Raw genomic sequence first — 11,685 nt, 5'->3', positions numbered from 1 at the left:
CCTCCTGACTGGGGGTGACAGCATCTTTAGGAGATCCTGAAAAGAAAAATTTTGGATTAATTCTCAAGTCCTGGGAGAGGTAGCTTGTATCATTTGTTGTCCATTCTCTGCATGATGGGAAAGTGAAGGGCTTGTCTCAAATTTTGGCTAGAGCAGTCTGTGAGGCTGGATCGTCTTAGTTAGCCACCTCGAGATTTTCCTGAGCAGTTTGTAGTCCAAAGTTGATGTTTGGGTGGTGTTTGTCAGCTTAATGGTGTTATCATAGTCCTGATGAAATCATCATTGTAGGATCACATCATATTTTCAAAGACTTCAAAGGTTGGTCACTATTAAACATGGTCATGGTTCACTGCAGAAAATCTTTTTCATGGGACATTTTTTCTGGATGATTTGTCCTTTTTCTTCATATGTCTCATTTGTCCAGTGTTTTTCAGATTCCTTAGCTTTCATTCTCCTGAAAGACAAAAACAAAACCCTTCCCCAACCCTAACTTTGGGGAGTTTCCCTTTTCTAATCTTTATCAATTTTGATTTATGGTTTCTCCTTAAATTTTTGTTTTATTTTCTAAAGCTGTTCTATCATTCAGAGAAGTATGGTTTCTTATAATAGGCATTAGGTTCTTTAATTGCTCTGAGAAGGAGTTTCGTCCATGATGGCAGGAAATGACTGAACCAAATTTGACATGAAGGTCTGCAAGAGGCTCCTCAGGGCGTTTCCTGACAGCAAAGGCAAGGGGTTACCTTGTCTGTCCCTTGTTGATCTACATTTGTTAGTCCAATGTCTGCCTTTGCCTGCTGTGGGATATTCTGTATGTTAAATGTGTTGCTCTGATTGGTTAATAAATAAAACACTGATTGGCCAGTAGCCAGGCAGGAAGTTTAGGCGGGACAAAGAAAAAAGAGAATTCTGGGAAGTGGAAGGCTGAGGCAGAGAGATGCTGCCAGCCACCACCATGAGAAGATGTTAAGATACCGGTAAGCCACAAGCCATGTGGCAATTTATAGATTAATAAAAATGGGTTAATTTAAGATATAAGAACTAGATAACAAGAAGCTTGCCACGGCCATACAGTTTATTAGCAATATAAGTCTCTGTGTGTTTAATCGGTTGGGTCTGAGCGGTTATGGGACTGGTGGGTGAGAGAGATTTGTCCTGACTGTTGGGCCAGGCAGAAAAGCTCTAGCAACATTTGCCACATCTTCTGCATAATCCAGAAGGGAGGGGGGATCTGTTGGGATTATTCCTTGAAAAAAAAAAAAAAACATTGTTTCTAGGAATGCCCTGTTTACAGTCCCTTTTTAGGTGACCTTGTTTACTGCAATTGAAACATTTGACATTACTATTTTTCTTTAAACCTCTGGAAATCACCTCTCCTATACAAGCATCATCATGGTCACGAGATTCAATATTGATTGTATCTCGGATCCATTCCTCCAAGGGTGCTGATCTTGCCTTTAACAGCCTAATTACCCTTTCACATTATGCATTAGCATTTTCAAAAGCCAGAGATTCAATATTATTTATCTAACTTCTGAATTTGTTATCACTCTATTTTACTGCTGAAGTCAATTTTTGTAGGAAATCAGTGAAAGTTTCTTTTGGGCCCCATATAACTGTAGTAAATGACTCAATTTTCTTTTCTACTTCTTCAATTCTGTCCCAAGCATTCAAGGCTGCCATGTGGCAACATTAGAGTGTGGTCATCATAGAAAAATTGTCTTTGTATATTGGCATAATTTGCCCTCTCCAAGAAGTTGATCTTGGGAAATTTCCACACCTCTAGCCCTACTTCGTTGTTCAATGGTCTTAGCCTCATCCTTCCACCAGGTCCTCTGTTGTAATTGGGGACCAGCCTCTAAGACTGCTGTAACCAAATCTCTCCAGTCTTGAGGGATGATGTTATTACAAGTTGATCGTGAGTTTAACATCTGCTTCATAAAAAGATGAGTGGATGTCATATGAGACTATTGCTTCTTTGAATCTCCTTAAATCTAACATTTGCACAGGAGTCCAATTAGCTTGTACACAGTCTTCGGGATATCGATCATTTGGCAGTTCCTGTAAGGTTACTGGATAAATTAACGTTGGCTGTTTGAAAGCATTAGGCTGTTTCTCTCCAACCTTATAATACAATGCTGAGATTGGTTCTCCTTTAAATTCCTCTGTCTGGGTCAGAATATCTCTATGATCTGTTTTAATAAGTTTTTCTAAAACTTTTATCTTGGCATTCATATTAACCAACTTTTAAAATAATAAAACAGAAATGATCAAACAAATAATTTTTATAATTGACCTTACATAAATCCCATCTACATTAATTATCCTCTCATATTATTGTTGCATTTTCACATCAATTGTATTATCAGAGACCAAACTCCTTCCATTGTAAAAATGTTTCCCCGTTTTTTAGTGTGAGAAAAAACTTTTTTTTTCTGCTAATTCTCCCTGTTAAGAAATCATAATTGACTCACCAAATCTGCCGACAATGATGATTCAGATGACACTGTGGCAGCATCCTGAGGAGGGGGCCCAGAAAAAGGAAGAAACTAAAGAGCCAGCTCTCTGCACAGACAAATGTGCAAAAGCATTCTAATTACAGCGTGTTTGGAGCCTGAGCCTGAGCCAGTGGCTGCAAAGTCACAGACAAGAAGCTTTTTTTGTGAATTTGTACCCCAAAGGTTGGATGCTAGATGTTGCATGTATATTAAATGGTCTTTTAATAAAACCCTGGAACATTGGGGTAAATGTTGAAAGATCAGAGAAAACAAAGGAACAAGCCACTAGAGAAACTTCTCACTACTATCGAATCCTCAGGCCGAATGGAATCCTATCTCCCCAAATCCTCTGACTGAATGCCTCTGAGTCCTCAGCCAAAAAGCTTTAGTTCCTGTCTCCTCACGCCTTATATACCTTTCTCTGCCCACCATATCACTCCCTTCCTAGTGCTGGGATTAATGGTTTGTGTACTTCTCAAATACTGGTAGCAAAGGCATGAGATCTCAAGTGCTGGGATTAAAGGTGTATGCCACCACTGCCTGGCCTCTGTGTTTAGTGGCTGGCTCTGATCTTCAGTCAAGCTTTCTTTGATACACAATCTATCACCACAAACCATTAATACCTAAGGAAAGAGTACAGCAAGGTTTAGGACAGTGCTGAGTACAGTTTCTCACTCCCTGACTTCTACAATGCCCAACTCTTCTCTGTGCTCACTGCCACTGTTATACTCCAAGCCTTGTACACCGAACTCATGCCTAGAAACTGTCCATTGTCACACTCTATGCCTTGCACCCCGAACTCATGCCTAGAGACTGTATAACCATCTATCTGATGCATCATCCCATAATTCCCACTTCTGCTAGTTAGTCTCATTACACATGTTCTTCCAGTTCAGAGACCTGTGAACTCCTCCAATTTCCTCTCACTTTAGTTCTCCATTAAGTCCTGTCTCCAGGACAAAGCACACTTGGGAGGACAGCTGAGCACTATTGGAGAAAGTAAACACAGCTGTGTAGTCAGGCTTTACAGTGTTGACCTGCGACCCTGTGCACACCACACCTACTCAAACTCTTCTTAGGGTTCTGATTGGGGCATGCCAGGTCCTTTCCTGCTCCCTTCCCAGCTTCTCAGAATTTCAGTTCTCCTCCCCTGCCACTCTTGCAACTCTTTCCATTCATTCCCTAATTCCAGCTCCCATGCAATCCGGGTTTTGCTCTCATCCCTTTTAAAATCACTGTCCTTAAGGTTAAAATTTACAACAGGAATGGAAGACCTACCATTCTTCCATCTTGGTTTCTGTATTCTCCCAACACTGACTCTTTCTTTTTCCTCCACAAAGTTCATTTTCTTCCATCATACCTTAAACGCTGGCAGCCTCCGAGGTCCCTCCTCCGCTCCATGCTACTTGTCCTCTGTAGCACGTGTGCTGATGACTCACAAACACTGCCCGGCCCAGGCCTCCCATCTCAAAGTGTCATACATATGTGTATCCTACCTTTCGACATCATCTGAATGTCCCGTGGGTACAAACTTTGGACATGTTGAAAACTGAACACTGTCATTTGAGCTAGAGAAACTTGCTAGTTATCTTTCACATTTGTTTAACTTGCCCCATTCAGACAACTGTCAGATTATTTTTACTTTCTGAGCATATGTGTAACTTTGCCAATCTTTTCATTGACTCCACTCCACCCTGGGTCAGTAGGCATCGTTGAGACTTGAATGTTCTCATCTTGGCACCCTTAAAATCTGTATGTAGCAAAGTGAGCTTTGATTTGCCCCAATTCCAGGCAAGGGCTTACTCTAATCCTTTAAATGGCTTTACATATAAATGGTCAAATTGTATTATCATTGAATTTGTTTAAATGGTCACAGCCTGTTTGTGAGAGATGCTCTCACTCTGAGTCTTGATGGCCCCCACCCTAGCCAGGTTTTCCTTATTTTCTTAGCTTCATCTCTTGATATTGAACTCTATGAACACCCATTTCTCAATATGCTGTTTCCATTCAAAGTGAATTCACTCTTCCATCTCTCTACCTAAAGCAAACACTAAAGGTCCCCTGTAACGCACACAAAAGACTTAGGGATTTAGGCTCTCACATAACATGCTAGGTGATTTGTATTTATGGAGCTTCATTGTACTGTTTGAGAAACATATAGTTTCAAACTATGTCTTCTGACCTCAAATATAACACTTAAAAAAAAATCAATCCCAGTTTTAATCTTCTATATCCAAGTTAAAAAAATAGAATACAAGCCGGGCGGTGGTGGCGCACGCCTTTAATCCCAGCACTTGGGAGGCAGAGGCAGGCGGATCTCTGTGAGTTCAAGGCCAGCCTGGTCTACCAAGTGAGTTCCAGGAAAGGCGCAAAGCTACACAGAGAAACCCTGTCTTGATAAACCAAAAAAAAAAAAAAAAAAAAAAAAAAAAGAGAAAAAAAAAATAGAATACAGTAAACGTAATTTTTTTCATTCTCCATTTATCTAATAGTATGGCAGCTACTATAAAAATCTGGGGAAAGTAGATCTTTCTGGAAAAAAGCAATAGTGAAGTTTAGTTATTAAGTAGCCTACCTTTCCAGCTTTATCAGGCTGAATAAAGACCTTCCGAGATGAAGCTTCCTTGTACTGATCTTGGAGGGAGGAGCCTCCCTCCTGCTGCTCTTTAGAACTATGCTGGTGTACAACATGTGGGTGTCACCTCACCTCGCCTCCATCGTCAGAGGAAATGCTTTTGTGCATTTTAGAGCACTCTCTAAAATGGCACTTTTGGAACTCGGGTGGGGTGACTGTGAATGTCTTGAAATTATGTGTGTGATATTGAGTATGGATTAATTCCATCTTCTAAAGGAGTTTCCTAACTTATCAGATGCCCAAAAGGCAAATTGTGAATGGAGGATGCTTAAGGTAACCAAGAATAAGTGATTTCTCAGATGCCTCTCTCAGAGTTATATATATTTTAAGACTATGAAGATTCAGTATTTTGTTTAGATTTTATGATGTTATTTTTTTCTATTTGTTGTGCTACAAGATCTAAATCTGAGAAAGCTTAAATTGATAAACTTACGCTGTCATTTCTTAGTGGAAGAAAGTAAAATTCCAGCTGGATAGACAGAAAATAAGTTTCCTATGTCATGACCAATTAAACAGTTGCTGAGAAAAGTCACAAGTGAAAGTCTTGAAGTCCCACTCACCAGGAAGCACAGCACATGTGCAAATACATGTAAACCACAGCACAGCCCCCAAGTCCACTTACTCTATGCAGCAACGAACAAACTAGATATCCACCTGCCTTTGGCTGCAAGTGCTGGGATCCAGTTGCATGCTTGGTATTTGCAGCTCAGATGCAAAGGAACAAATAACATGGCTATTTCCTGAAAACTGGACCTTGCTCACATGCCGATCTCTAGGCCATCTCTAGGGCACCTCCGGTCTTGTTATACAAGCTCAAGCATTAGTGAACTTGGAGATCTCTCAAACCTACAGTTCAGTTAAGAAACAGATAAAAACCAGAAAATAACTGTAGTCCTCCATTTGAAATGAACTATTTTCTTAAGAACCCAAGAAAAAACTTTATGAATACATTTTGCAAATAAAACAATAGAGACAGATGAAGAACCCCAAATGTGAGAAGGTTGGATTTTCTTTTTGGGTGAGGATTTACTGTTTTCAACACTTGTCTTGAACTGGGCTCAAATGATCCTCCTGCTTCAGTCTCCTGAGAATTAGGACTGCAGCTGCTCATCACTGTAACCAGCTAGACAGTTGGAGACTGAACACTTAGTGGGCACTTGCTGGCAAGTATTAGATTGAAAGATAACATGGTTATAAACAACGTGCCTAGAATTTGCTCATATGCCTGTGTCAGGGGATGCATGGCGTGTTTAAAAGTGGTCTGAAATTCAGTGTTTGAGATAGAGCACTGGATATGTGTAGTTTCTTCTAACAATTTTTTAAAATTAAAATTTCAATGAGAAATAAAAAGGCACAACACCCCACGTTCAGCAGGTAAGCCATGTATTATTGATATTTTCAAAAGGAAAGGGGGTTGGATGGTAGTCATCCATTGTCAGGGACTGAACCTAGGACTTCAGAAGACAGTTCACCAGAGTTACATACTTCACTGAACATTTATACTGCTGGTTTTATTTTCCAAGATGGGGTCTTGCTGAGTTGCTTAGGTTATCCTCAAATGAGATCCTCTGCCTAGTCTCCAGAGACGATGAAATTAGATGAGCTACTTAAAAGGTTTTTAATGACCATCAGCCAATACATTATACAAACAAATTTGTTCGGTTAGAGATCTATCATATCCAATTGTCATTCAATTATTTTAATCCAATTTCTCATAAAGGACCAATAAAACAAGGGGTATGTTTAGAAAAAGAAATTCAGATTTAGTAAAAATCAATGTGCAATAAATATACTTTCACTGATGAAAGTTACATAGAGCATTAAACATACTTGCCCCAAATCAACACGGCAAACATCAAAATGTCCAGACAGGTGAGTTGTTTTGTCCTCCGCCCCCACTATGCATGCTAGGCAGACTCTATGTCATGGAATAACAAACATTACTGTTGAGCACGAACTATCAAATGCTTCACAGATTAGTATTTGGTGGAGGAGTTGGATGAGTTTGAAATGTGGTCAATCGCACTTTAATCTCAGCACTAGGGAGGCAGCACTGACCGTCTGTGCTAACAAACAAAAGCTTATTCGTGTCTCTACCAGTTCTGAAGATGCTGCCCACCCGGCTCTCATACTAGTGACCAGGGTTCTTTTGTGAACTTACAAGGAAGGGCAAGGAAAATGCCAGTTCCTTCATTTCCTTCCTAAATTAAACTCTGAGAAGTTTGTCCGGGAAAACTCAGCCTGAGGGTCTGAGGGGATGGCTCATTTAGTAAAGTGCTTGCTAAGCAAGCATGAAGTCCTGAGTTCAGATCCTCAGCACCCATCAAAGCGCCAAGCATAGCAGCCTTGACATCCACACACACGTGCCCATGCATTGGCATATGTAATAAGCAACCAAAATTAAAGAAAAATCAGCTTGACTTACCTGTTTTCATCAGACAAACCATTCAAAAACCACCGGTGGATGAGTACACTTGCAAACAAGTCAGACAGCCACACTAAGAGAAGTAAGCTATACATTATTCTCTAAAAACTGTGCTTAAGATTTTTGAGTTCTAGAAAATTGCCCAGACTTCTGACTTTTCTGCTATGTATATTTTCACTGGGCAGCTCTTAAATACTAGACATTCTTTGTTAAAATAGATAATTTGAATGTGTTAAAATACAGATTGTGTCTGACAAGAAGCATATTTGAAGGTTTTTTCCCCCCTCTTTCTTTCTTTTCTTTCAACAGGGTAACCCTGGCTGGCCTGGAACTCACTATGTAGATCAGGCTGGCCTTGAACTCAGGAATCTGCCTGCTTTTGCCTCCCAAATGCTGAGATGAAAGGCGTTCGACCACCATTCCTGGCTGCAAAATTCCTTTTGGAGGGGTGCTGCACACAACACAGGTCTCACGTATTCCAAGAACACCGTCTGTTACATCCTTAGCCCTGAGCATTTCTATACTCAATGTAACTCCAATACAGTTGTAGGATTTACTACTCTGTAGTAGTTAATCAACAAAGCACATTAAGCCTGAGCTTTTAAAATTCTCATATGCTTGACTACCAAGGCCTTAACTCCAGTGCTAACATTTAAAAACAAAGGTCATCTTTGAGATACCTTCAACTTTTCAAAGCTTTGGTTACATATTTAAGAGTCAAACTCGCATCATGTTGTCAACATTCTACTCACACTACTGACAGCTTAGAAGTTATGGAAAATCCCCAAACTTCTGACTCCAAAAATTTCAATAAATGGCAAACAGTAACCCACCCCTGACCAAGGACACAGATTTATTCAGGACATTTGCTCTAAGGCTGACTTTAAATTGCATCCACCAGCCAGGTATGTGGTGCATGTCTACAGCTGTAGCACGTGGGAGGATGAGATGGGGAACTGTGAACCGGAGGTCGGCCTGGGCTGTATAGTTAGTTCCATGCCAGCATGGGCTACATAAAGATACGATGTCTCAAAAAACAAAATGAAAATTCTTGTATTCCTAGGTAGACAAGATACCTTTGGGAAAGGGTTTCTTTTCAGGAGGATCTCAGCTTAATGCTTGGCACCCATGTAGCACAGGTGTGCCAATTCCAGATTTCAATACTGTTGAGACTGAACGCTCTGCACCTACCATCCTCATCTTCAAAGTGGGAACAAACTACTGTAGCATCTTGTGAGAAGTGAGAGACAGCAAGCATGGCCAGACACGAAGCACTTAAGAGTTGGCTTTTAAACTCAGTTTATTTAGTATTCTCTAGACGGGACTTTTTATTTTCTCTAGATGGTCTTTTACCCTTACTGATGGACTGCTGTGTTTAATAAGCTACCTCAAGTCGACATTTGCCGTCAACACTCCAGGGAAACCCATTCTAGTTTTCTCAGAAAGAATGCACAGTAAAAGGGAAGGACCATGCAGTTAGGGAAGAAAACAAACACAGCCTTCAGGAAGGCGTTCTGAAAGATCCCACATCGGAAGTAGAGTTTGGAGGTATTTTCATAGTGTTTAATAGGTGTTCACAAAGAGGAATTCTGTGGCAGTCACTCTTCCTCACAAACTGAATACGTTCATTTACTTGCTGGTTTCATAAAATTTAACATTTTAGAGGTCATTTAAAAATCAGTACATATAATATCCTTCTCCCAATTTAGTTGAGGTATTTGTAGTAACTAATCTATATGACAATTGTTCTGAAAACATGTATAAAACTCTTAGGCTACAAAATGAATATCCCAACTAGTAAAATTACTCTCAGCATTAAAAAATAGCGTGTCAAAATGTGGTGTGTTTAACTAGGAAGTGTCATACTTATTTCAACTCTATTTCTAAAATAACATGGCGTCACTTTAAGAGAAATGCTGTTTTTCCAAAATAGCAGAATTGTTATCTTTCCCCATGGTTTAAAAAATAAGTATTACCATCATGACATCACTAGAAAGAAATGGAAGCATACAAGGAATAAACTATAGTTTCTTTTTATATCAAAATGTACTCTTGAAAATGTGTTTGGCACAGTGCTAAATCATATATAGTTAATACTAAATATTGCAGGATACAATAAACCCTGGAGCTGTTTACACCCTCTTATGGGAATGAAAATAATAGATAGCAATTATCAGAAGTCAGCCTGTACAAACTGTATAAACAACTTTATGTTCTGCTTTGAAAACCAATGATATTATAAATTTTACATAAAAGACTGCAAAATAATATAAATGGATTTAAACAGATCTTTACAATAAGAAATTCAAATGGAAACAGACAAGTAACAAAGAGAAGTAAAAAAATTTATTGCAGTATTCGCTCCACCAGATTGCCTGGGGATCCCTTTTCTTGTATTGTTTTCAGGGTGACCTAATACAACAAAATCTACATTTACAAAAACTCCTTCTGCAGATAGGTCATAGATACTGCATGCTTTTTTTCTCAACAGAATAAATTATATATCCAGGAGATTCTGCCATTTTACAGCCTGGAGAGACATTGCTTCCCTGGAAACTGGGCTAAGCTAAAGAAAGCCATCCGCTTAGGTTCAACTCCAAGAACACTTTATTAAGAACATTAACAGACTAATTTCCAACATTCACTTGTTTATTTTTTAAACAGAAAGTTTTTTCCAAGATATAAACAATTCTGTTAAACTATAATACAGCGGGAGTAAAAACGAACCGAGAGACGTGTCTGCTGCACAACAGCGAAGGGAGCTCCCACAGAAATGTCTGCCCAACATTCCTTCCTTGTTCCTGCATCCCAGGTTCCACTCTTCAAAAAACTCATTTTTTTTTTTTTTTTTTTGCCAGAATGTTGATATTTCAAGTTTTTTTGCCTTTTAAAAAAATTCCTGTAAATTTGGCTGCATGTACAAATTCATTAGCTGGAAGTCCCGTCCTTGGCGGCATACAGGGATCGTAAAGTCTGAACAACTTTATTAGTCAGCTTATTAGCACTCGTTAGAGCAATTTTTTTGTAAATAATGTCTGACTCTTTAATAGTGTCTACCCAAGGCACCAGTTTGCGGCCATCGCGGCGCTTAGCCTCCGTCCAGGAGCCACTGTAGGAGCCTGCCATCCACTGAACACTGAAGCCACTGCTGGTTCTCTGTACTACTCTTGCAATTTGTGGTCGGTCTTTGTACTTTGGACAGCAAATAGCGATGACATCCATGACGTCAACACTTTCATTCATCTGTGCTGCCAACTCGGTAGAGTCTGAATTTCGTTTTGACCTTCTCAATGACTAAAACATTGGGAGGGGAAAAAAGACCAAGTGTTACACAAAAGAATTTTAGTGAAATTATTGTTTTTATTGCTTTTAATCCCTTGACGCCGGGAGTTGGGATTTCCCGGCACATTTCCATTGCCGGCAATGAGACGCACCGTGACCGCCAGCGCCAAGGGGTTAACATATACTTGTAAAACCATATAACTTTTAATTTGTACCCGTGTCTTTACTCTTGATATATAAAATTATATGTACATATAAACCATAAAGCTACATAAAACTTAGCAACAATAAAAAGGATAGCACACATTAATACAATCCAAAAAAATTATTAACCCTTTATGCTGGATAAATCTCATTTCTGTTTTTTTTATTATCTTTTATGTTAAACTTTCTACAAAAGGATGTATAAATGGTTAAGTAGAGAATCTCTATCTACAAAATGTTTTGTTTTATAAGTATTACATTACTTGGTGTACATTTAATAGACTGACATTTATAAGCACATAAAAATCATTTTACGTAATACGCTGGGAAATACGTTGACTCCTCCTCCGCCTCACCCCTGAAGTGCCTCCTCCTCTATCCTCCCCATCACTTTCATCATCCTCTGTCTCTGCTGCTGTGTTATTTTTAGGGCTGCCTCCTCCAAGCAGCGAGGTAATTGCTTTGTTCCGAGCATTCGTGCTGGCCGACACCTCGCCTTCCTCTTCTTCTTCATCAGGGTCCAGATGTTCCATGAGAAGTTTAAACTGAAAAAGGATTGAGAGTTTTAAGTACACAGTTTAAACCCCACCATGGAATTCTTAAGTGTGTTCTACGGTAGTAGTTCAGAGTGGGGGAAAGACCCA

The 11,685-nt window shown here is 39.5% G+C and overlaps 1 protein-coding gene across 3 annotated transcripts in view; it reads right to left on the bottom strand.

Moving 5' to 3' along the window:
- Window positions 1-9,879: 9,879 nt before the first annotated feature.
- Window positions 9,880-11,685, bottom strand: part of Nipbl (NIPBL cohesin loading factor) — a 173,611-nt gene continuing 171,805 nt past the window's right edge. For 2 of the 3 annotated variants that reach the window (XM_042261453.2, XM_076551803.1), the window contains exons 46-47: window positions 11,398-11,586; window positions 9,880-10,849 (exon numbers count right to left, since the gene is read on the bottom strand). In XM_042261453.2, coding sequence (XP_042117387.1) covers window positions 10,484-10,849; window positions 11,398-11,586 — 555 coding nt within the window. In that variant the 3' untranslated portion in view covers window positions 9,880-10,483. Of the gene's footprint in view, window positions 10,850-11,356; window positions 11,587-11,685 lie in introns of all 3 variants that reach the window. The other variant, XM_042261454.2, reaches the window with a different exon arrangement.

The sequence above is a fragment of the Peromyscus maniculatus genome, chromosome 15 (assembly GCF_049852395.1).
Source record: "Peromyscus maniculatus bairdii isolate BWxNUB_F1_BW_parent chromosome 15, HU_Pman_BW_mat_3.1, whole genome shotgun sequence".
NCBI lineage: Eukaryota > Metazoa > Chordata > Mammalia > Rodentia > Cricetidae > Peromyscus > Peromyscus maniculatus.
This window is presented reverse-complemented; position numbering and strand designations above follow the sequence as displayed.